Source organism: Musa acuminata, chromosome BXJ1-2 (assembly GCF_036884655.1).
Source record: "Musa acuminata AAA Group cultivar baxijiao chromosome BXJ1-2, Cavendish_Baxijiao_AAA, whole genome shotgun sequence".
Classification (NCBI taxonomy): Eukaryota; Viridiplantae; Streptophyta; class Magnoliopsida; order Zingiberales; family Musaceae; genus Musa; species Musa acuminata.
In genome coordinates this window covers 20,610,472-20,636,380 of record NC_088328.1, presented here as the reverse complement: position 1 = coordinate 20,636,380, position 25,909 = coordinate 20,610,472, and the positions used below count along the sequence as shown (strand labels likewise).

At 38.8% G+C, this 25,909-nt stretch overlaps 3 protein-coding genes across 4 annotated transcripts; 2 read left to right on the top strand and 1 right to left on the bottom strand.

Annotated features, from left to right (window-relative positions):
* The first annotated feature begins 13,010 nt into the window (after positions 1 to 13,010).
* LOC135597571 (uncharacterized) lies at positions 13,011 to 17,355 on the top strand. 2 transcript variants are annotated; one of them, XM_065090709.1, is made up of 6 exons: positions 13,011 to 13,388; positions 14,500 to 14,609; positions 14,961 to 15,056; positions 15,175 to 15,268; positions 15,739 to 15,913; positions 16,867 to 17,355. In XM_065090709.1, exons 3-6 carry the CDS (start codon positions 14,970 to 14,972, stop codon positions 16,943 to 16,945), a joined length of 435 nt encoding a protein of 144 aa, XP_064946781.1. In that variant the 5' UTR covers positions 13,011 to 13,388; positions 14,500 to 14,609; positions 14,961 to 14,969; the 3' UTR covers positions 16,946 to 17,355. The 2 variants fall into 2 exon arrangements, with proteins under 2 accessions (XP_064946781.1, XP_064946774.1); XM_065090702.1 differs by lacking the exon at positions 14,500 to 14,609 and having other exon boundaries at positions 13,019 to 13,388.
* Positions 17,356 to 17,876: 521 nt separating this feature from the next.
* LOC135597565 (protein OXIDATIVE STRESS 3-like) lies at positions 17,877 to 18,930 on the bottom strand. Its single transcript, XM_065090695.1, has 2 exons — positions 18,490 to 18,930; positions 17,877 to 18,347 (listed from the first exon to the last, which is right to left on the bottom strand). The coding sequence occupies exons 1-2, from the start codon at positions 18,741 to 18,743 to the stop codon at positions 18,032 to 18,034; spliced, it is 570 nt and encodes a 189-aa protein (XP_064946767.1). The 5' UTR covers positions 18,744 to 18,930; the 3' UTR covers positions 17,877 to 18,031.
* A 966-nt stretch (positions 18,931 to 19,896) lies between these two features.
* LOC135612463 (trihelix transcription factor ASR3-like) lies at positions 19,897 to 24,019 on the top strand. Its single transcript, XM_065108799.1, has 4 exons — positions 19,897 to 19,992; positions 20,788 to 20,860; positions 20,946 to 22,746; positions 23,558 to 24,019. The coding sequence occupies exons 3-4, from the start codon at positions 22,056 to 22,058 to the stop codon at positions 23,881 to 23,883; spliced, it is 1,017 nt and encodes a 338-aa protein (XP_064964871.1). The 5' UTR covers positions 19,897 to 19,992; positions 20,788 to 20,860; positions 20,946 to 22,055; the 3' UTR covers positions 23,884 to 24,019.
* Positions 24,020 to 25,909: the final 1,890 nt, after the last annotated feature.

Sequence of the window (25,909 nt, the reverse complement as noted above, 5' to 3'; positions counted from 1 at the left end):
AAATAAAATCAAATAATCATTTATGAAAGATTATGATTATGCATCTCTCGATGTCATTCAAGATATTTTTCTTCTAATCTACAAACTTATTATCGTTTGATATAAGGAAATCTACTATATTGATCTATAAAAAGAATTAGGCTTGTTTTCTCTACTTTTTATATCTATAAATATACGATCGTTCTATCCTTGTACGAGCGAGAGCAGAAGATATAAGATTATAATTAAAATTTTACTTTTATCAACATCATCTCATAAGTAATCTTATAATAAATAGATTTTATTTCAATTAATCGATAATCGTAATCAGAATTTAATCAAATTTATAATATATACTACTTAATTAAATAGGGTCACTTGATTAAATAATAAGATATAAAAAACAATAAAAATAAATAAAAATAAAATTTTATTTAAAAATAATTTTACTTAATTATATTCTAAAAGTTTTTAAAAGTATTTTACACATGGCCAAAAATTTTAAAATAGGTAAACAAGTTTAATAAATATAATAATATTATATTAAGTATGACTACTAATATAAATCATAATTATAGTATATCATCAATGTCATACTTCCTTCTATGTACCATAACACTGTTAATCTTTCATAATACAGCTTATAGTGATCTATATAATTTATCTTTTTAAGATAATTCTATTATCATAATCATTCATAATAAATACATATATAAATATAAATAGAATAGCATAAACGAATAATATTAATTACGTAAATAAAAAAATTTAATTATAATATTTACTCAAATATGCATCACCATATTATTTATGGGTTGCTCATGAGTCCATGAGAACATATTCTTTAAATATTATAATCATAAAGCTTGATTAATGACCTCAAATTATACTACCGGTATCCAATACCTATGTGTTATCATAAGAATATGACAAATGAAGACTGATTATGGATGTACCTAAAGCTTCTCTAAGCTTCTATTTCGTCCTCTCTGTTAGGTATCTAATTCCAATGCTCATCTTTGCCACAGTGGAAACACTGGTATTTGTCCTTTGTCGGGTCTTTCGTAGCAAGCTTTGTTATATATGGTCTGCCCTTGCCCTTGCCCTTGCCCTTACCCTTGCCCTTCTTAAGGGACTTTTCTATCTTCATTTTCTTTCCGGTCTCACTAATATAGAGAATTGACTTCTCTTTCTTGATAGTGCTCTCTGTCTCTCTCAACATATTGAGAAGCTCAGGGAGAGTCACCTCAAGCTTATTTATATTAAAATTCATTATGAACTGTGAAAAAGAATCTGGTAGGGACTGAAGCACAAGATCTACACATAGGTTATCCTCTAGGACCAATCTTAGACCTATGAGTTTTCCTATCTACTTAATCATCTTTAGAACATAGTTCTGAATCGGTGTCCCCTCAGTCATCCTAGTGCGGAAGAGGCACTTGGATATTTCATATCATTGAGTCCTTCTCTATTCCTCAAACAATTTACGGACATATGAAAAAATGGATCTAGCATCTATCTTTTTATGCTATCTCTATAACTCAAGAGTCATGGAGCATAATATGTAACAACGAGCAAGAGTGGAGTCATCTATACACTTCATGTAGCGAGTGATATGATCATCGCTTGCCCCTTCCTCAGGCGTAGGCATCACTGTATCAATGACGTACATGATTTTCTCTACCATGAGAATAATTCTGAAGTTACAGAGCCAATCCGTATAATTCAGACTAATGAGGTGGTTGACATCAAGTATATCATGTAAGAGATTTGAAAGCGATATTTTCTGAAAATAAAGATGCAGTAGAAATAAATATCATGTATATTTTGTAGAAAAATAAATAAATAAGATATGAACTTCTATTTTAATCTACTCTCACTATTTTTTTAGCGAGTTACGTAACACCCTCGGCACGTGAAACGGAAGTCTCCGGCAGACTTTTAGCGGGGATCGAGATCCAATCAGCGTCTTAGTGTAACCTTGAGTGACTCGACCAATCACACTAAGCCCAAAAGGTAGGCAACTCTTGCTGATCACAACTCTTTGTGATTCTCATCCTGTTCGACCTCTGAACCACCAACTATGATGTTTGGTTAAGTCAACACCATCGTTGCAAGATGAGTCTGATTCGATGATGTACCTTCGAGGGACTCGACCAAACATATCATGTTCTTAAGTCACTGATGACATCTCTATGTCGTAGGCAAGATAGAGAATCACGATATAGGTGAGCCTCAAGGGACTCGACCAACTCAACCTACATCGAGAATCGGTCCTTACCTATAACGATGGAATGTCATGTGGGTCAACCTAATTGCCTTACATTTACCGACTTAATATTATCGAGAGAGAGGATTTTGATTTGGTCTCATAGTATGACATATCACACACATACATATTTAATATATATCTATATCACATACAAATATATATACATATCTAGTATGTATATAAGCAATCACACATCACATGAGTAATCACACCAGATGATCATGGACCACAACATAATGTGATCAGGCCCGAGCTAGTGGGCCTAATCACTCACATCAAAATCTATGTATCGCGATGCATCTCCATGTATCGCGATCGTTCGTCTCAGCCTCGTGGGTTCTACTATCGCTTTCACACTTCCACTGCGCCTCCTCGTGTGATTACAACTTAATCATAGGCACGCGAGCTCAATAATAAATGAGAAATAAAATGGAGGCTCACAAGTCCCAATAATAATAATCACAAGAACACACATATCACACGGTTCATGATCATCCGTCCACATCATAGATCACATGTAAATATCATTATGTAAGACTAATAGATAATATTAATAATAATTAATTAAACTTTTTAATTAATTAATATTTTATAAAATTAGGGATATGTAGGAAGTTTTTTGAATTAAGAGAGGTATTTTCATAATTTAGATAAAAAAAGGATAGAACTCGAAATTTCTAAAATTTCAAGGGGCAAAACTATCTTTTGTCCAAAAACCTAATTCCCTCCCCTGCCTTTGCTTGTTGTAGTCATTGCCACCATACCGGTGGTAGCCCTTGCCGGCAGGTGCTGCCCCTATGGGTGTAGTGCCCGTTAGCATCGTCTCACTTACGGGCGTTGTATTGCCCTTGCGGGCGGGCCGCTCGTAGGTTGCGCCTGTGGGCTGCCAGCCCCTGTCGGTTACAAGCCTACTACAAGCAGGTCGTCGGCTTGCTGCTACAAGCGTAGCACCTGTGTTGAGTAACAGTTGTTGTGCTTGCACCAGCATTGTGTAGCCTGCCTATGGCAACCGCCCTTGCAGCTGTCGTTGCAGGAGACTACACGCTCGCAAATGACAGCAAGGGCAACAATAATTCCTGCCCTTTCTCTCTATTGCGTCAATGATTTTGACATCAAAAGCTTCTCTAAAACACAACACACCCAATTCAAAATCAATATATTACATGAATAACCTGGCTCTGATACCATTGTAGGAAAATCTATGGGCGATATCACATGTGCAGTAGAAGAACAGAAAAATAAAATCCCCAAATTTTTCGAAAATGTGTTCGTCATCGTGCGAAGATTTGTGCACAAAATCCACAAAGCTAAAAACCACGCATGAGATAGTTGTATTATATAAGGAGATCGTATATCTCTGAATCCTTATAGATCTGTAAGAGAGGATGAAAGAGGTCAAGCATCCTCCTCTCCAACAGTGATCTACACACCAGGGCTGCAATGACGCTCCTCAAATCTCCAGGCCTGTTATCTGAGGAGGAGATATGAGGTGATAACCAAGAAATCCTCTAGCATATGAGTATTTGGTTCCCTTCTATTTATAAAGGTCCCTTGTCAATTTATTGGATCTCATCTATAAGATCCAATAATTCAATGACTTATTGGATATCCAATAAGATAGGGGGTCCGACGGATATCTCATATTCGAACCTCTACTCGTCGCAACACTTACTATATATGTATGACCCGCTAGGCTCAATATTGAGTTGGCGTGAGTCATACATGTCAGAACTCCTTCTGGCTCAATGAATTATTATCTCTATAATAATTCACTCGACTCATCAATTGCGGACATACTAGTCCACTACGTCGCAATCCCTAAACGATACAGAGGAATCCAATCTTTTGGACCTATCTATCCTTTGGTTACCATTTATCTATAGTCTCTCATTCATCTAATACTCCAAAGACCGTATACCGGACATGGTATTGTCAGACCCATATAGTTTTTACTCGAGTCTTACTCTAATTGGATTCTCTCGGAGAATTCTTTCTCTCTCAATCCGAATGACTCTGGCTAGGGATTTATCTCAGCAAGAATACATGGATATTCCTCTCATGATATTGAGGGCAGATGATCCTTTATCGATACTCAATAATCGTCGGAAGATTAGCTACCACTCCCGATGACCAGTTGTGTTAGATCTGGAACCTCTAAACTTATAAGTTTAGTATCAAAGATTGTAGTACTTATACAGGATATTCTTTGTGTCTCAAGTCTAAGAATCAAATACACCACTAGGATGACTGAATCATTGTTTGACAATAAGACATCATCAACCATCCAGCATTCCGTGAGCGGATCAATCAGTGAACTCATTCTCCAATGAGTACCTGCACTATATTTTGAGTGTCCCCACACGAGCAGCTATAAGACCAGTTGCATCCATCATATGGACAGGTATATAATACACTAGTCTGTCTGGCTATCTCGATGTCCCTCTTGAGTAATTTATGACCGTGATTATTTAGGATCTGTGTTTAAAGATGAATCAGTCTTATTACTTTCATCACGATCTAATTCTCATTGCACAAATCTATGGACATCACAATATATCCATGCAACAGGCAATATAAAGTGATAAAATATTATTTAATAATAATAATAAGTAAAAAGACTATTTGTCAAGTCACACGTGTCATCACTCACGTGATTGGTTTACAGGGCACTTGTGACTAGCATCTTATCATTTTATTTGTAACCTTCTAATGTTTTATTTATGGGTTACTTTAATATCTAATCATCATTCCTTATTGTAAAACTGATATATGATTTAGCATAGGCTTAAGCCTATAATAGATTTTACATTTATAAAAAGTATTTTTATTTAATTTTTTTTCTAAGTTATTCTACATTGGTTTTGACTAAAATTTTCACCTATGACAATAGGTGTATATTAGTTGAACAAAGTCGCATATTAAATCTCTGCTAGACTATATAAACATGTTATTTCTATGATAATTCTGGTAATCTGTGATATTAATCCATAAATATTTCAATGCTAATAATATAAGCTTTCTTATTTATATCAATCATTTTTAAAATATTGGTGAGAAATATATTTGTTTCGTCCATAAACTAAGATCACTAGTGGTAAGCAAAAAATATCATCCTTATACCAATATAAGAAGCTTACACCCATTGACTTTCAAATATAAACACTAATTAATAGTATTTTATCTAAATTCATAGGAAGTAATAGTATTATGAAACTTTATATACCATCGTCCAAAAACTTATTTAAGGTCATAAGTAGATTTTCTAAGCTTACAAGTCAAATTTTCCTTTTCTTCTCTGTGAATCCTTTTGGTTATTCTATGTAAATTTTTTTATTTATATCCTCATTAAAAAATTAATTTTTTATATTTATATGATACAACTTAAGATTATAAGTAGCTACCAATGCTATGATAATTCTTAATGAGTTCATTTAAAAATTAAAAAAAATCTCATTATGATCGATGCCTTCCTTATGAGTAAAATCTTTGATCATAAATCTGACTTTATATCATTCGCTATTACTTTTTATAATTATTAAATAATTTGATGACTTTTCAAATACCACTATGGTTCATTAATATTAACTCTTTCTTTTATTATATTGTATTACCTTTCACAATCATTACTTTCCATTACATGTGAAAACTATAAAATGTCTCTTTTAATTCCTTTGTTATAATCTGATTTTTATGGATATACCACATAATTATAAAAAATAATATCTTTTTTCTCTTTGAGATCTTCTTAAAGCCATTGATTGAGGTCATTTTAAAGATTATTATTAACAATCACATCAACATCATATAGGAGTTTATCAATATTAGTTTATTATTCATCCTCATCAATTCATAGAGATATAAGAAACAATAATCTCTTGAATAGAAAATGATAAAAGGTATCTCCCCAAATATTATGTTTCAAGATTATTGCTCCTATTAATTCACTATTATATATGTATATAGCAAAGAGATCAAAATTATGATCCTCATCCACAAATTTACTATCCTTATTAAATCTAATAAATTTTAATATTTCTATCTAATTATCTCTCGACTTTATTTATATATACCTAAGATGTGTCAACAGCCTAAGATATTAAATTGGATATATATAGTCATATTTTAACAAGTCATCTATAAAGATGATTAATTTTTTTATATATAATTGAAAAAAATAGAATGATCCATATATCTAAGTATATATATCTAAATATTTGACTTTATGATCATTGTAAACTTAAGATTTCATAATCATAAAATATACAAAATTTCATAATCAACTTTTATTAAATCATAAACTATACTGAGTTTATCATCAATAAAAGAAAGATAATATCATAATAATTCTTAATAAATAAACTAAATTTCTAGAATTATAGGAGCATAGTATGAATTCTCAAAATTTATCAGATGAATCATCTTTTAATGTTGGTAATAAGCAACTATAACTATCACTTAAAATGATTTTATGTAATGATGAATCTTTAATATTTATTTGACATTTTAAGGTTAAAACAAAATTCTTTCCATTATTAGTAACATGAGTCAAAATCACCAAGTATAATCTATCGAATATTCAAAGAGACTTCTATAATATTTAACTCAAAACATATAAACGTCAACTTATATCATTTCCTTTTACAACAAATCTTATAATCCTTTTTCATATTGCCTTTCTTACGACAAAAGTAGTATTTTACTGGAAAGACTTTTTTTAATGAGTTTGTATAGTCTTTATAAACTCAATTAATTTACTTGGTAAATTATGCTTCAATTTTTATTATTATTATATATTCTTCAAGTAGTAATCAAAATATAATGAGACTTTTTTTCATATGCTAGTTAGCTCATTTAAATTATAGTTATTCTTTATTTATATTATAATAACTTTTAAATGAGACAAACTAAGAAGAAAGAAAACTAAAAATGAATTACACGAGAAGGGATCGCTATGTGTAATATTCTTGAGTTTTATAGTTTTGTCAATTATAATAAAGATATATTCAAGAATTTTTTGAATATTGTAATATTAAGGTATGATCAATTTTTTCATTAAGGTGTTAATCAATGACTTATTAACAAATTTTAGTATATAAATTATATTATATAATTAAATCTAAATATTATTAGTAATTGTCATAAAGATAAGCATAAATAGACTTTTTTCAATTATTTCATAGAATTTTTAATAGTTTTAACAGTGTAAATTATATATGCTCAAGTTTATATATATATATATATATATATATATAACAAATCTAGGTTACATTGGTAGCCACAAGATTAATACAAAAATATATAATATATTTTAAATATTATATAAAAATAAAAAATATTTATTTAATTCATATTCTATAAATCTATCATCTTAGGCTACTTTGATAGTTACAAGTCAAATAAAACATAAGAAATAAATTATAAATAATATTTAATTTTTTTTAATATAATACATATAAAATAATTTAATAATAATAAAATAATAACCATAATAATTCTTGAATATTCATCAGCATGAAAAAAAAACTTATATGATGATTATAATTATTATAAAACATAAATCATTCCTTTATGTAAAACTAAATAATATTTTATTTATTTTTTTAATATACATATGAATAATCACATAAATATCTAAAAGTAATAATTAAAATTTAATCACCATAAGTAAATAAAAATTACCAATATTTCATATGAGAAAATTATAAAAAAATCATAATTTATATGTTTCTTAAAAAACTTCATATGAACCCTAAATTAAACCAATCAACCCTATTTAAATAGGCAAGTCTTGAATTGGACTATCCGAATTGGGTTTATGGATTTGAGCATAACATCACTCTAATTAGGTCATTCAAAATTAGAGTTGACTAAAGTCATATTCAGTCAAAATTAGGATACGATAAAAATAAAAATTGATCGAGAACAAAATTGATCAAAAATTAAATTCTAATCAAATTAAGTCTAAATCAAGCTACGATCAAAATCAGCTAAGCTATAATCAAAATTCAAGTCTGGTCAAAGTTTAAGATTGATCAAGGTAAAAATGGATCAAATTTGAATTCAGATTAGACCATAAATCGAGGTTAAAACTTGGACTTCCCCGAATTAAGTCAAAATCAGGATTGATCAGGTCAAAATTCATAGGTCAAGAATCTAAAAGCCTAAATCATAAGGCTCGGACAATTTTGGTTAAAAATTGATTTTTGACTAAATCAGCACTAAATCTTGCCCGTGCATGGCACCTCCGCGATCTGCGGCTTCTCCACCGCGCACGATCCTTGGCAGCTAATGACCCACCGACAATCTGCATCCACTACAGCACCACGCGACGCCTCCACCAACCTGCGCGGCTCCTCCGGCGCAACCTGCGTGTAGCTCCTTCAGTGCTTGCGCGGGGCCGGCCTCGGTCAGCAAACACCGTGTGGTAACCTCACGGCGGCCACTTTTCATTGGATCGGCAGGCGACACCTTGCCGTGGACACCCCATGGCCTTCCTCACCGCGGAACCTCCGTCACGTGGTCGCCATACATTGACGCCCGTCGCCGCCTATGCTGTCGTCCGCGGAACCATCCTACAGTGCGTCACCGTCCGGGGCGTGTTATGATACAGCCCCGCCAATGCGATGCCTCCACTGTGAGTCGCCGTCGCAATCCCTCTGCAGCAGGCCACCATCTATGACCACGTGATCGCTCACTGGCGGCCTCCACCCTACCTTGGAAAATGGCCATCACCATGTTGCAACCTGCTTCACCCTCACCGAAGGTAGGATCCTCTCTACGGCCGGCAACTACCTACACAGCCGCTGCCCTCCTGTCGTCCGCTATTTCTTCGTGCCAGCGCACCCGACGATGTGTAGCGCCGCCTGCGACCAAATCTTACCGTTGTAGGTAGGAGCGACGCCAGTAAAGTAGCTACCACCGACGGTGGCAACAGCCGCATGAAATGGCATTGTCGTAGCACTTCAGCTGCTCGGCTACTGTACGCAGCAACCGTCTCACCAGTCAGCTGCCCTCAACAGCCTGTCGATCAGCCAAGAACATTAAGAAACAGATCTAAAAATAAAATAAATTAGATATACTTTTATGATCTAATGTATTTTGATTTCAAAAAATTTTCTTATACCAATTGTTATCATTAAAACTATAATTATACTATTATATAAAAAATTTTAATATCAAAAATTAAAATAAAAATATTTATAAATAAAATATTAAGAATGTATTCTTTTCGATGTCATTCAGAATGCTTTTATTCTAATATGCAAATACTCCGTCATCCAATTTGAATGAAGTAATGATATTGATCTACAAGGAGAATTATATCGTTTTCTCCTCTCTTTCTATCACTATAATAAAATATCGACTAAAGAAAATTAAAAATATATTTATAATTTCAAATTCTGATGATTCATCCGTAAGAAGTCATCTTTTTATAATTAAAAATAAAAGGTCTAAGATGATAATTAGAAAAGTTCATTTCATCACACTCATCTCGAATCTTATCATAAGTAAATTTTCTTTCAATTAATTGATAACTATAATTAGAATATAATTAAATCTATAATATACCTTATCTAATTAAATAGAATAATAATAAAACAAAATATGAAGGAGAGAAAAAGAACAAGATAAATCGGACCAAAGCTGGCATGGTGCACGGGGCAAGTGGATTCCTACATTGATCACTTTGATGAGATAATTATTTTAGTAATTTTATTGAGCCTAAATTGTTAATCAAAATGACTAAATTAAAATTAATAATAATACATTCATTTTAAGTTAGTTAATTTGAATTCACGTGAGACTAATTAAGATGGTTACGGGATTGATTATTTGCCACCGAATACCTCTCCATTGCTCCGTTGGTCATCACCTTGTGCTCGACACTCTTGTTGACATGGTTGCTCCATGCCTACCACAACGAGTTGAAATCAAGATACAAAACAAGTGTTCGAAGTGATTTCACGGGTAGCCGCGATGTTCCGCACCATCTGGTAAATGTCATCTCATGGTTGCGAATCATCTGAGATGATCCTAAAGTGTTGTTTCGACAGGGAGTGAAATGGCTTCAACATTGATGCTAGTGGAAGATACCTGAAAGAGATCTCCAATGTTGACTGTTAAGTTAATCTGGGATAGGCTCGACAGCGATCCACTTGGAGTCCTTCTTCAGCGATAGGCCCCCAACCTGATCCTGGTGGAGGAGGGTGAGGAAGTCGGTGTCGGCGTCAGGCGTCAGGCATCAGGCCGAAGGTCCCCGTCGAGAACAATGATTCATCCGGATGAAGCTTGTGCCGTTGCTGCAGTTCTCGTTGAATTGCTCCGTAGGGCACCCCAAGTTCTCTGCGACAACTTTCCGCGACACTCGTATCCCTGCTGGTATGATCGATACATTTATCTGTCAGTTCTTCGTTGTTTGGACGCGGTGCATTTCAGCCATTTCATTGGATTCGAACTGGGAGGGAAACACCTAAGAGAACTGATCTCGGGGTTGCAGCCATCATTGGTCCAAAATACTAAGCGATAGGAACACGTAAGGCTTAGAACTTGCGGTCCTTCCTCCGTCGGATGTTGCAGGGCGACGTCGGTGAACAGAGTTCCGTACCTATCCTCCGAACGAGGATTGCACGAGGTTTTCGTCCGCATCATCCTTTTCCTACTCGAACCCACTGCCAAGGGACGGGGAAGCAGTACCGTACCAGTCTCTCCAATACGCTCATCTCATCCTGCGTGCATTCGCCGCATTGGGAGGTTTCAGGAGTAGCGTAGCCAGTAAAGAAGGAATGCAAACTCTGTGCAGGATATCATCCATCGTCTCGGTGGTTTCGAACAAGAAAGAGAAATGTACAGATTTTGTGGGGGGACAGTGAGCATACACTTAATTGGGAGACCGTGGAGTATCATATGTGTGTAATTCGATATTCCTGTCGCTCAGATGTTGAGTGTTCTATCTTACCTTTTACGTATGAAGAATATGTTAGATTTTTATGACCTTTCGATAAGATATATAATATAACTAATTGAATTTTATAAAAATATTTTAGTTCACTTAAAATACGATTTCATAGGAGATAACTTTGATACAAGAAAGAGAGTAAAAATGATCTAGTTCCTCTTTATTGACGGTGATCTTGGATCAAATACGATGTCTTGCGGATCAAACAGAAATATATGACATTAAAATGTATACATCGTTAAATTAGATATAAGAATTTGATTTCAATGATGACATAAAGGTTATTATCATATTTTAATATACTTTCAGAATATTAATGTTGGAGGATTCATATATTCAATTTGAATCAAAAATTTAATCGATTAAAATCAGAATCAGAATGAAAATCGATCAATGATTTCAGGGTTCTAATCGAATTAGAATTTTACTCACCAAACTTGTCAAACATCCCAAAATATAATGCTGTAGGCAATGATTATCTAATCATCGAATCTTTTCTAATCCACTTTTAAATTAGATTTTAAAGATTATATTTATTAATAAACCCCTGAGGTCCACTAACCACCACCAACTACTATGCGTGCCAGAAGTCCGAAGATTCATTACCCAATTCTGCCCACTCCATCCTCACATCATCGAGATACGTCAAAACGCGCATGTGCCTGACCCATGGCGTTGATTGTGGAGAGAGTCGAGCGTTTGATGAGCTTGGAACCACCAAGGTCGATTCAAATCTTCCTGAAACAGTTCACCACAGCGTGAGTCCGTGATGGCCATGGGAGGAAATTTACATTCGAGATCACCGCTTGACTCCCGCAGGGAAATTGAGACGAAGATGGAGGGCAGAGAGAACTCGGAAGAGTCTATCTTAATCGTGTGATTGTGATGCCGAGAGAGAGTTCGACCGCCAGTCGATAATTAAAGTCGGAGACATCCCAAGTTCTGCTTCTTCATTCTCTGAACCTTCCGGTTTCATCTGCTGCTCTGTTCATCGAGAGATGCATACGTGAGGAAGCGACCAAAGAAAGTAAACAAATCTGGTTGGTACGAGCTTGAGTCTAAGCTGATGAGAGTAGCGGGTAGGGAAGTGGATTGCGTTTGCTGGCAGACGCTGAAAAGACGCATTAAATTGCACTTATAATCCTGACCGACATGGCTTCCACGCCATTTTGTATTCATGGGAGACTGCTTGGGGTACGATTTCGAGTCCCGTGAGCGGGCAACGAATCATTGATGTACTATTCTTGGGAGCCTTCCATGGACATGACATCACTCCATGTTTCTTCTGTTCTTTGTGCAATTTCCCGCGCAGCTGTGCAGGTTCTTGTGAGCATGCGTTTGATGCATCTGACACTTAATAGCTTGAACTTTCGAACACGAGAATGGAGAGTCGCATAACGCTTTCTGTGGTGATCACCAGCTGCGTTTTCATGCAAGTGTTGGATACTAACATCAACTCTTCGTGCAAGAATGAACCGTATAATTTAGATTGGCTGAATCATTCTGCAAACTCGCAAGAGTGATGGGATCTCGGTGGCCAGAAGAGACAACGAGATACAGGAGAGATTCGATCCACCTACTTAACAGGATCGTCGGGAGTAGAGTATGATCCGAATTCATCAGGGCGATCATTACAACCCGGGCTTTGCGGAGGTTGAACTCCCCAGCAAGTAGAAGAACAGCACACGTGGTGAGATCCAGTAAGTGTAGGTGGGATCCAGGTTAAACTAATGCTTGCGCACACCTTTCTCTCCGTAACTCACAGGCATTCTTTTGCTGGCTGTCACGCAGTTAAAAATGGCATTTTTTTGCTGACAAAGGGAGAGATGGACATGGCATGGGAGCCATTTGTGGCAGGACCTTATAAAATGGGAGACATTTTCCTGCAGTGCCTCCTCGGTTCCGAGAGACCCTCTCTCCTGTGGTGGTGGTGGTGGTGTTGCAGCAGCAGCTGCTGCACTTTTCTCTTTTTCTGAGGCCAAGGTGGCTGTTAAAGCCTGGTGCTCTTGCCCTCTTACCCCATCTCGAGAGTAGTTATGCCCACAAATCGATGGTAGGATCGACATTTGCAAAAGGGAAGAAGGAAAAAAGAAGCCATCGTATTCGTTTCCAACAGCTGTTTCCTCTCCATTGTGCCTTCTCTGCTTTTGCTTCGCTTCCAGTTTCCTGTTGAGAAAAGAGGTACAGTTCTCATCCACATTGGATAGCTCTACTATTCGAGTATGATAAGGAAACGAAGAGAAAATCTTACTCCATGTGCGTTTCGTTCTGAGGCTTCTGCTTCTATGTAGTAGTACATTGGTTTAGTAGACATCTAGTTCTTGCATTATTCTGTGACCATGTTCCTTTTCTAGCTCTTCATACATTTGTAGTCTTCATCTCTCTTCTTTTTCTTCATTTTTCTGTCCTTGAACGCATCAAAATATGCAATTTGTATGTAAAAGGGCGGCTTCTCTTCCCTTCATTGACTCCATTTGTTTTCAGTTGAGGATCAAACGTAAGAGATGTCAAAAAGGGGCAATTTTATAGGTTTAGATGCTTCTTCAGGAACACCATAGTGCTAATTGAGAGACAGAAACCTCAGATGAGTATATTAGCAAGAGCGGTGGTTCCTCTTCGTTCTTCATTGCTTCTTGAAATTTTGGCTTTTTGAATTTTTGTTCAAAAAAATATTTCTTTGCTTTTTTTTGCCTCATCATTTTCTATCACCAGCATTCAACATCTACAGATATTGGATTCGAATGAAAATTTCCGTTTGGTCTTTTCCACATTTATATCATGTTGCTCCTGTGAAAATGCTTGCATACAGATATGTTATTTTATGGCAAAAAAAATGGGGGTGGGCTATATACGATTCAGATCCACATGCAATTAATTATAGGTCTACTTTGTTCTTTGATAAGCTCCATTTTCTGTGGGACCAAAAAGATATTGTTAGATTCCGTTTCAAAGGGATACATCTTTTTGCATGTCCTAATAAATAATTTGCTAGGTCTGACCTATTAGAATATCACTGTTTGGAGCGTTGTGATGATGCAGTTGAGGTCACTATGTGCATTGCCAAGCTCTCTGTTATCTAAAATTGTACAGCAGTGAGAGGCCCTTTGGTAGCAGCCGACTTGGAATTAGAAGCTACTTGAAGTGATTTCTCAAGATGGAAGTGACTTTAAGTCTTTAACACAAGTTACTGAACATTATTAGTATAACATTTTTGTTTCTTTGATGCTGATGACTTCTCAAACATTAAGACTGCAAGTGGGAATGACACTAACTATTACCTGCTACAATGCAGGGGATGGCAGAATAAGTTTACTGATCAAGAATAAGGTCAAGAGAAATATAAACAGATCGGAAGTCATAAAGAGGAGAATGTAATAGCAAATTAGTGATTGCAATTGTCTGGTAATGACACCACCACTCTCACACTGATGCAGTCAGCTTGAATGTAAAAAAAGAAAGAAAGTGGAAATGGAAGATTATTACTGTTAGATTGGAATACTTGTTGGAAAAAAGTAAACAGCAGAACTAGGAAACTCTTACAAAGCTTGTATATGGTGATATTTGTTGCAGTAGTAAAAGTGAGTTTGGTTACATGGTTTAAATCAAGATTTTAATTAGTTAACATCTGTTTAATGGAACGTGATCCGCCACCTTGTTTTGGTGTTCTTGAAGTTCCTTTGGTGCCTTCATGTGATATTGTTTGTCTCATTTTTTAGCACCTTATGATTTCCATCCACTTCTCTGCAATGCCAGGTCACCGCCATGGATAAAGGGGGATATGTGGTTTTGGACATTGACAATCTTACACAGCCACCTGAGAAATGCTACGCTGGGAGTCCAAAGATGACTGTGTGTCCTACAATTTTCAACTTTGTCCTTCTTTGCTGTATATATAAATATCATGGAATATGTATATACAAAATAATTGCTAGATTTGTTAGCTTTATAAATCTTCGATGATTTACAGAAGGCACTTTCTCGTAAGGGATCAAACCGCATGGAGAAACGGACTAGTGATGAGCAAGAAGCAGATGATGAAACCAAAAGGCTTGTGGCCAAAGGTATGTGCTGTACATAATCCTGTTTTCCATGACCCTCTTGAATTTTTGGAAAGTATGTAGCATATGTAATTAACACTAAAAACTGGTTTGGTTTAATATTCCATCTCAAAAGCTTCCTATGTTAACTACACAAAACTGACTTGTGCATCAGCCAGTACCAGGTAGCAGTATCAACCTATTTTTGAAAATGAACTTTCTATGACAACTAATTTCCTCAATAAAAGGCGCATAACATTGTGTTGTACATTGTTAACTCTGTAACTTATAATTGTGTGTACATCGTAGAAAATGAACTTTCTACAATAAGTGTGTCACGTTGCGACACACTGGATATTGAGAATGAAACTTGACCTTGTTTGTGCTGTTAAAAATTAAGGTTCACTATCTGCCAATGTTCTCATAATGGCATGAGACTCTCAAATTGTAGTAACTCCACCTGACTTTTAACTTGAATGCCTTTTTCTTGGCAGCTGCACCTTCTCAGCTGGAGCAGCTGAAGCAGTCCCTGCTGACAAACAAATCTCTCACAACAGCGCAATCTGCAGCAAATGCTCCCATGCTTCTGGATTCTGGAGAAGGGCACAAAAGATTAAATCGTCTATCTGTCATCCATCCACACAGAGTTCTTCTTGTCTTTGCCACCATGTAAGTGCCTTGATAAACATTTACTACGGAAACAGCATGACCGACCATTTGAATTCTATAAAACTCATGTTATCATACTAAGTTGTGCAACTCCATTTGTTATCAGATATTTTCGAATTTTCCTCTTCAACTTTTCATAATGATTCTCATGACCATTTTCTTATTCATCTACAAGACGAATTTGATGCTTTATGCTTGTTTGTTAGACAAGTAATTTCTGTAAAATGAAAATTTTCAGTAATAGTATTAACATATAAACCTTAAGTACTAGCCTGTGACAAACTTGTTGCCAAACAATTAGACGATGCTTCAACCTGCACAAACATCAATTTTGTTTTACAGTCCAGTCTGACCTGGTTGACCACAACCCTGTCCTATGGATTAGTTTCCATCAGGATACTTCTAACACAGCAAAAAAGCATTTCAGTCTTCAGTGATAATAATACTTCATTGTTTACTGACGCAATTTCATTTTCTACGAATGCAGAAGCAAACGTTACTGTGAATTGGTTTGTGGCATCAATTACTTGTAACTGGATCGTTCATTTTACTAAGGTCACCTGGACTTCTTAACTACTTTACCTACCAAAAATTCAAATGTAGGAAAAATTCGTAATAAGGTTGGCAATCATTACTGCTATGTCATGTACCCGTGGTCCCTTCCCCAATTAAATGAGCATTCCTTGGCAATGGACCCTGCAAATATATTGAAGCTGTTATAGGTTGATGTGCCTTAAATGGCTAAACATGGAAAACATCCAATTATTGATTGGATCCAATTGCTCGAGGTCTATCAGCACTTGGTACCTGTTTACTCATTTGAATCCTGACAGTTCACCATTTGCATTTCTATGCTTCCTTGCTTTGTTTTATTTACTTGTAGTTAAGTTACACTCAGATGTCTCCTAAAACGATAATGCTCGATTGTATCTTTCTCTGGTCTTAATTGGCAGGTCATGCTTGGGGACGACGATTCTAATATATTTCACTCTGGCCATCAGACAAAGAAATGGATCTCAACTCAGTCTTTAAATTCTCTGGGGAAAGTGCAGCTCACTTAAATTTTACTCTCAGGGTGTGTAGCTGAAGAAACATACCACATGTGAAGAGAATCAACACAATCAATTTCCTGTATTCCTCATCTCTGCATTGTGCAGTGGAGCAATCATGGTGGAAGCAAGTTTGCAAGTCTTTGTACTGGATTTGGTGGTGTGAGATATGGCTGAAATGCTACAGTTAGTGCTGTGATGCAGTGGACTGGAGGGGGCTGCCTCGAGTACCTCCAGAGATCTGACTCATTGCTGCACTGCTCGTTGTTATGTTTTGAGTGTGCTTGGCAGTTCTTGCTATAAAGCTTTCTGAGCTTGGTTAATGCTAAAGTGTGATGATCAACATTATTTTTTCTTTGCCAATTTTGAGTGATATTCCCAACTTTCTCTTTCTTCTTGTTTCTATTAGTTGCAAAGGCCAAAGTGACATTTATTACCCACTTTTTTTCTCTTTTGCAAATAGAGAGTGCTCAAATTTGGAGAAGTAATTTAGGGGAAGTCGCAATTAGAGAAAAAATTGAGTGATCATACTATCAAGCATGATCAATATCTTTAATAGCTAATAAGAGTCATGAAATAGTTGTCTTGTGAAGTAAGATGGAAATCCTATCACTAAATACTTATCCACATTTTTATTTTTGCAAATGACAAGAATGAATATTCCATTTTGGGTTTGATCTAAATGATGTAAAATGCCTTATTGTCTCAGACACAAAAAAAAAAAAGAGGAAAAAAAAGGGGAAGAGAACCAACAACTTGTCCTTCAAGATTAAAAGCACTCAAAATCTACCATCAACATTCAGCAGAATATAAATCTAATTTGGAGTATGAGCAGCCCAGTGCAAAACTTGTGTTCAACCTATGTATCAACTAACAAAATTTTTTCCCAATTTCTTCTGAAGTGAAAGATGAAGTTTTGCCCAGAAAATTTAGCTTTATTTTGGTTAATTTCTCATCAATCTGTTGGATATTCTTTGATGTATATTTGACAGAGAGAGACATCTTCTCTAATTTTCTGAGGAAAAGATGAAAATTTTTCTGATCAGTATTAAACTGTACAACCATTCGATTAGGCAAGCAAAAGGGATTGGCCGGAGAAGTTGCTTGATCTGTGTGGAGGGACAGCAGGCCTGCCACTGACAAAGTTGTGCCTCCTTCCACCAATACAAGACAATGAACTCTTGGAAGCCTTCTTTGTGATGGTCTTGGAACACTGTTTGGGAAACAGTGGTTTCTGATTGTCCAATCTCCAAACATAACTCCTGCAAGACTTCATCTTCTTCCTGTGTGGTCTCTCAGGCTTGGCAAGATCCTCCAAGCACTTCACATCGGACAAAGATGTGAACGTCTGAGAGCTCCCCTGGTAATACCTCGACAGCCCTCTCCTGTTCATACAACAAGATGTAAGCAGATGAGAATCTCATACAACATGTACATCCCCAAACATGGATGGAAGGCACGTAAGCATGAGGCCGAAAGCACTCGACAGATTGAATCATGGAAGTGTACTTGAGGATATATGCTTACTTCAACGGAAGATGAGCTAACAGCGAAGACATCTCATTCAGCGGCTCGCGATCATGTTGGTCTTTCTCAGTTGCAGGCGACGAGGGCGACGCAGAAGAGGTGGCGTCGTCCATGGAGTCCGAGGACGAGGAAGAAGCGTTCGAGTTGCTCGAGAAACTCTCCGACGACGAAGACACAGACCTTAGCTCCTCCTCCTCCTCCTCCTCCTCAACCATGGTCCCATGGCTGCCTTGCGGGATCAAAGAAGCATCCATTCTCGACTATGATGCCTCTCGACTTTCCTGCTTTATACCTCAAGGCTTCCCTCCACCCTACCATGCGTTAACCCTGCAAGAGCAGCACCCTCTAAGATCTTCCACCGATTCATTCCAAGCCTATAATCCTCAGCTTCATATGATTCTGACATGAACCGCAACAGCAGCAGTCGTTGCGCAGAGACGGGAAGAAAGCTGAGTCTTAATTGTAGGGCGAGAGCAGGCTATAAAAAGGGAGCAGGTGCATTGAGGATAAGCATTGGTGGGTTTTCACGAGACTTTATTGGGTTTTAGATTCGGCGTTATCCACAAACCAGCTTTCGTGATCCTTCTTTTGTACTGCCGGGACAGGGGAACACGGATAAGCTCTTCGCCGCTCTGTCTGTCTGTACCCGATCGTCTTCCTCCCCATCCTGCACCCACAAACCGCCCATGGGTTTCCAGAATACAGGGAGTACTTACGTGCAGTGTCTATATCAAACATTTACAGGGTAATGAAGACTGCAAATAAATCTTTTTATTTATTTATTTATTTATTTTACAGATGTGACTCGAACGTATCAATTTACTTAGTAAAAGATGTGGGTATTGTGAAAGTCGATTTATGTTATATAAATAGTTGTTTTATTTATAGACTGCGGGAATCAAATACATCGATGGGAGTCTTTCTATCTCACAAGTAGCTCATGAGTCTCCAGTGACTATACCTTCGTAACGCCACTCCAACTACGACACCTTGATGGCGACAACCATCTCTTATAGTTGCTGATCATCTGCAAATGGTCTTTTGAGGTGTTCTCAAGGCACTGTTGCGGCTGAAAGCGGTAAGACCATGTGAGTCTTATCAATTTGTGGTGGAAGTAGGATGTGCCTCGATTGATTAAAGCCTTGAATCTTCTTTCAAGGAAAAGGATATCAAACAGCCACCTGGATGTCTTATCTTTTTGGCTGTTTGCAGTAACACAGACTGTTTTTCTATTCTTTTTTTTCTTTTCTAAGAAACTAAAATAATTATGTTGTAAGAAAAAAGGCCAAAAGATAATAATAAACAAATGGCTTGCTGGAATTTTAGTATCATGTGGTTACACAATTATGAGGGAGATTTTGGCATAATAGAGGGGTCTACTAGCACACTTTTACAACCTGCACTATGCTAAAGTAAATGTTCTGTTTAGTTTCCATGCTTTTTCCTATTCTTCCTATGGTGAAAAGGAAGAAGAAGAGGCATGAACAAGCCTTCAGCACCCAGGTCTGCATATGCTCTTCTTTTCCTCCTCTTGGGGGCAAGCATATTAATATCCACTGTAGTATAATTTTCAGAACATTTTAGTGGCAGCACATAGCATATAAGTGTCAATGAATTCTCATTTTGGCAGCATATATATGTATATATGCACAAAGTTTCCTATTAAACTCTGATGGTGATTTCTTCCTTGTTAAGTAGCTGCTGCTCTCTCTTTTCTAAATATCTTGTATTCAAGACTTGTAATCTCTCCTGGAAAAGGGATTTTAGGAATTTCAGCTGCCCATTCATTTTTTTTTCTAATGCTTCTTTGATTTGTCTTTTGAGAAATAGAATGTTTTGTTTGTTTTACATTAGAGAACTCAGCATCTGATCATGTGTGCAATGCTTTCTTCTTCTTCTTCTTCTTCAGGTCATTCTGTTGGAATCATGTTTCTTATATCCTTTTTCTAGCTTGGTGCCAAAATGTTTCATAAAACCATTTTTAATGTGAACTTCTTTATCTTCTCTCCCCATTTTGTCAAAGAATAATTTTGGTTGCAAAGAAATGTGTGCCTGTAAGAAACAAACAATTTAAGTTTGGTAGCCAAGTATATAGCATACTTGTACAATTTAAGTTCCTCATCTGCTTAATACAGTCCTTTAAGGTTACTTAATCTGCCACTTATTTTCAATGAAAAAGGTCCAAAAATGCCCCATTTATTTCATCTGTAGATGCTGCTGAGACCATATGAATGATCAAAATTCAGGCTTCGACCTTTTCATATTCACTACTTTCTCTTGTCCATTCATCATGCTCAGGGTAGCAAACTGATGGCTGCTATTGTTACTGTTCCCGATAGAGTTGGATGAGCTTCGTCTTCCAGAAGAGAGGGTACTGTAATCTCTGATCTTGGTGTTGGCACTGAAAATAAATTGTGTTTTTTGCTTTAACACTGTTTCTTGGCCCAAACACCAAGTGTTGGGTTTTAGCAGCTCAGATGTCTTATCCCTGCGGCTCTATCTTCTCACTCTCCACAAAGCTGCAGCCGTGGGAATGCTTGCTTATGACATAGAGAAACTTTCCGACCAAGAAGCTGTCAAAACTTTGTGATGTTGCAGATGAAGAAGATGATATCGGATGCAAAAGATCAGAGGTTAGTTTCTTTGCTTGTACTCATCAGATGGCGCTTGAAAGGTTTCATGGTTCTGATCATAAGATCTTGAAGTGAAAACACGCTTAATATGCTTCTTCAATATGTTATCATAAGATCTAGAAGTGTGTTAAACTAAAATTTCATAAACCCAACCCAAAGCACTCTTATGGATTGATCGAAAAATGTAAGATTTCAGTTGAAAGTCAACCCACTGAAAACTAAATTTGTTGGTGACGACATCCGAAATTTGTCGCTTACATGCACCTAAATCTAAATCCGTAAGGCTGTGGTCCACATAGTGACTCTGACCCAAACTCAATCAGTGTACTGAGTTTTGGACCAGAATATTAGGCTGTTTAAATTATTTCCCAACATCAATTCCATCTGATTACATTTGCATTTTTGGTCACGAGATTATGATTTCTGGCCCTCCACACCCACAATAGAAAACGCATGAAGCTTATCGACACCCCCCCTCCTAAATTCCACCACCGGATAATAAACCTCACCACGACGTTACCCACTTCATAATCTTCGGTATGGAAAACCCCCCCGACGTCGAACATAAAACGTTACATAGCTAATTTGGACCGTGCCGGTGTTATGGCTTTTTTGGGAATAAACAAATTAGTAGGGGGTAAAACGAAAAAAGTATAACGAGTACTTCTGTCAATATAAGTTCAACGGGGGGTTTCGTAAGGCGTTTTTGGGAATATATAGTTTGAGTAGGGGGTTACACGTAAAAAGGGTGACATTATACCTGTCCTCCGACCACTATAAGCCTTAACTCCGTCCCCTCCTCCCGCTCCGCCTCGCTATCCGTTTCGCTTCTCTCTTCCTTTCTCTGTAATCTAAAAAAGAAAAGCGTAGAGAGAGAAAGAGAGAAGAGAGAGGAGAAGAAAAGCCGCAGCAGAAGCCAATGCCCAAAAAGCCATGTCCGAAGCCGCCGAACACTCCTCCGCCTTAGCCCTCCTCCACCACCACCACCAACCGCCGCCACATCCGCATGCGCAGCCTCCCGCGTCCCCTTCCGCGGCCGGCGGCATCGTCCGATGCTACCGCAAGGGCAACTGGACGCTCCACGAGACCCTCATCCTCATCACCGCCAAGCGCCTCGACGACGAACGCCGCGCGGGGGCCTCCTCCTCCTTGGCGCACTGCTCCCCCTCCGCCGCCGCGGGAGGCGGCCCCGTGGCCGTTCCCAGGTCCGCGGAGCAACGGTGGAAGTGGGTCGAGAACTACTGCTGGCGCAACGGCTGTCTGCGGAGCCAGAACCAGTGCAACGACAAGTGGGACAACCTCCTCCGCGACTACAAGAAGGTGCGCGGCTACGAGGCCCGAGCCGGCGGCGGGGAGCTACCGTCTTACTGGGCCATGGAGCGGCACGAGCGGAAGGAGCGCAACCTCCCCACGAACCTCGCCGGCGAGGTTTTTGAGGCCCTGACCGACGTCCTAAGCCGCCGCGCCGCACGCCGGGCCAACGCCACCCCGGTCTCCTCCCGTCCACCCCCTCCACCCCCCTCGCCCCCCCGGCTGCCGCAGCCGCCTGCCAACCCTCCGCCTCCCCCTCCTCTTCCTCCTCCTCCGCCACCCCCACCACCGCCAGCACAGCCGTCTGTTTCCGGTACGCTTGGATCCTTAATGCCCGTAATAATCTTTCTCTCTCTTCTGCTCCCTACAATACTCTTTTAATCAACGCAAAAAAAAAAAAAGACAATTTTTTGGGGCCTTATATCATTGTCCTAAGCTACAAAAGTTAAAATCAGACTAGTTTCCAACATAACGAAAAGGTTCGTGGTCTGTGACAGTAAAGATGCAATCTTTCTGTGATACGCCCCCATCCCATTCCCTTCGGATGTCTCTAGCTCTTTTGCCTGCTGCTTCATTCTATCTTAATATATCTAGGAAATAATATAGTATGATATATTTTATATATCCCTTGAATTATAATACACACCCTCCTATCAGAAAGATGATATTATTTTGACGCATAAGCTTTCCTTGGCATGACAGAATAGATCTGATTCCATTTTAATATAAAGATTTAACTACAGTGCCATATGATACTCACAACCCATCTCCCCCACCTTTCTTCCATGCAGTATTTTTATCATGAAAACCAAAAGGTGTTCACTTGCATAAAGATCTCGATTATAAAAAGTATAAGGGAAAGTATTAACAAGCTTTCGGTTCGATCTTTCGGAGTTAAAAACTATGAAATATGTTCTAAAGCTACAGTCTTGTATATGTTTTACGTGCTAGAATATCCATTGATGTACTTTAAAAAGCCTTCCTTTTGAGCTCTCTGTGGATCAAATATCATCACTAATCTTCCTAAAGTTGCCGCCTTTTTCACCTTTTACGTGTCAAAGATCGGATTCTTCTTCTTCGATCGTCGCTGTTTCTTTAGTCTATGCTTGTTGTTCTTGGTGCAGTGGAGATGTCGGAATCGTCGGAGTCGGAGGAGAACGAGGAGGCGGGGGCGGCGGAGCCGGAGGCGAAGCGGCGCCGGCTGCGGCGGTTAGGGTCGAGCGTGGTGCGGAGCGCGACGGTGCTGGCGCGGACCCTGCTCGCGTGCGAGGAGAAGCGGGAGCAGCGCCACCGGGAGCTGGTGGAGCTGGAGGAGCGGCGTCTGCGGCTGGAGGAGGAGCGGACGGAGATGCGGCGCCAGGGCTTCGCCGGGCTCATCTCCGCCGTCAACAACCTCTCCGGCGCGATCCACGCCCTTGTCGCCGACCACCGCAACGGCGACCACAGGTGAACCGCACCAGACCAGACCGGACCGGACCGTCTCCTCTCCCAATCTGGCCCAACACGGAGTCGGTGGTTCGGTTGTAAATAAATGGCCTTCAAGCGGGTATCAATTTTTTGGGTGCGATTATTGATTTGTTTCGACAGATTACCCTTCCTGTCCTCCGTTCTCTCTCGTTTCTAGGGATGTGGCACGATACCCGCGACATGATTTGTACGTATGGTGGGCCACCATCGACGTACACACATTGTGGTGCACAAGAAAATCTCCCAATTTCTGCTTATTCTAAATTATTTTATTTATTTATTTTTGGGCTGCTATGTGAGATTTGGGAAAGAGGAGGAACGACTATTGCGGTCAAAGAGAGTGGGGCCGGAGGGATCAGGCTTTTTTATTTTCGATCGGAGGACAACGTTGCCCCTAGTGCATACGGTCAATTACAGTGACACCTGGAGATGTCTACGGGCGAAAGGGACGGCTAGTTTTGTCGGCTTCTCCCCTCGTGGGCATTTTCGTCATAAGAAAAGCCGATCATTGATTGGGTTGTGCGGCTCTCCCTTGTTCTGTTGCGTACATTAATCGTACCTAACTCTAATGTACCCGCGTCCCACGACACATGGCCCACAGCGCTATGAAGTCAGGTACAGGACGGCGTCTGCTCCGATGGGGTGAGGTGGACAAAAGGACCTGACACACTGAGCCACTATTGGCTGTGCCGCGGTCAAAGGCCGGGTTTGACCGGTTCCCTGAGATCCCATCGCCCGCCCACGATTCCTTTCCTTCCCGAAATGCCCCTGTCAGGTTTGAAATGACCGTTTCTCTCCTCGTCGCATCCCCCCCACACCCTTCTTCGTATCGACACGTAGCGCAGGTAACGGCCGTGACGCTCCCGGTAACGGCGGGTGGGTGAGTCGGGGAATTGAAACGGTAACGGCGGGTTATGCTTCTTTTTCTTCTTTCTCGATAATGATTGAAGGCGAGTCAGAAGGAAACAGGCTCGTGAATTGTTGTGTGTACGGGGGAAGGGGGGTGTGAGAGTGCGATGACTGTTATAAATCATTACCGCTTTGTTCCCTTTGCACAGTAAAAGTTGAAAAAGCATGTTAAACAGGAAGCACTATGCTGTTTTTGATGATTAAACGAATTATTCTTGATCCAACGTGTTCTTTCTACATTCAACTTTCTGCTTGTTAAACCCCAAGATTGCTACCCATCCATCACATTTGAGGTTTACAGATACTACGACAGATGGGTGTGGAAACATCTCATGCGTTGCTTTCTTCTTCTTATATTGTCGTTTTTCTTTCTTTGTTTCCATTAAATTTGATCCAGTGCAGGGAGCTTATAGACTAGCAGAAATGGTAACAACACCTTGATCAGAGAGCCATCTTCTTCAAGAAGTGGGAAGCAAAAGTATTTCTTTCTTTTCATCGATCCTTTGATCCGAGGAGTGAGCGAGTCTTCGTATACGGGGGGAGAAGAGTTCGTAAGTGGAAATTGATTCTGCACTCAAAGTCTCCTTTCTGTGTTTGGATCCAACAGCATAAAGTTTCTGCCACGGACACTTTATCTACAGCATGGTGTAACATTTTCTAATGCGTTAAAGGGTTTTATAGCTGAGGTTTATGACTGCAACAACATCATCCTGCATGAGTTGCATGTGCAAGCTCTAGTTCCAGCAGTGAAGCCAAGGCAACTTGGTGCAGTAGAGTTGTCGGAAATGGATAGCAATTTAGACTTGCATGCGTTTGGTACCGATCGAGTTACTTGCAGTAACTCTGAGGTCATTATGGGAGAGCGACAGAGTGCTTACCTGTGGGACATATAGAGTGAGGAAGAGATAGCAACCGAGCCTCTCAAATGGGTATGCGGTCACTGCGTGGGAATGGATGATTAGCACAGATGAGTGGGAGAGAGAGAGAGAGAGAGAGAGAGAGAGGGCGCATTGCTACGTCTGAGCAGAAGTCAGAAGCAGCAGCAATGGCCTGACACACAACGCAGCAACCACAACAAATGATGGGTGTCCTCGGTCAAA

Bases quoted from the DNA above. Each gene is read 5' to 3' on its own strand.
- LOC135597571 (XM_065090709.1), top strand. From the start codon at position 14,970: ATGGATAAAGGGGGATATGTGGTTTTGGACATTGACAATCTTACACAG. The intron at 15,057-15,174 runs GTGTGTCCTACA...GATGATTTACAG, and splicing joins CTGGGAGTCCAAAGATGACT to AAGGCACTTTCTCGTAAGGG. The intron at 15,914-16,866 runs GTAAGTGCCTTG...CTTAATTGGCAG, and splicing joins CTTCTTGTCTTTGCCACCAT to GTCATGCTTGGGGACGACGA.
- LOC135597565 (XM_065090695.1), bottom strand. From the start codon at position 18,743: ATGGATGCTTCTTTGATCCCGCAAGGCAGCCATGGGACCATGGTTGAG. The intron at 18,348-18,489 runs GTAAGCATATAT...TTGTATGAACAG, and splicing joins TTAGCTCATCTTCCGTTGAA to GAGAGGGCTGTCGAGGTATT.
- LOC135612463 (XM_065108799.1), top strand. From the start codon at position 22,056: ATGTCCGAAGCCGCCGAACACTCCTCCGCCTTAGCCCTCCTCCACCAC. The intron at 22,747-23,557 runs GTACGCTTGGAT...TTCTTGGTGCAG, and splicing joins AGCACAGCCGTCTGTTTCCG to TGGAGATGTCGGAATCGTCG.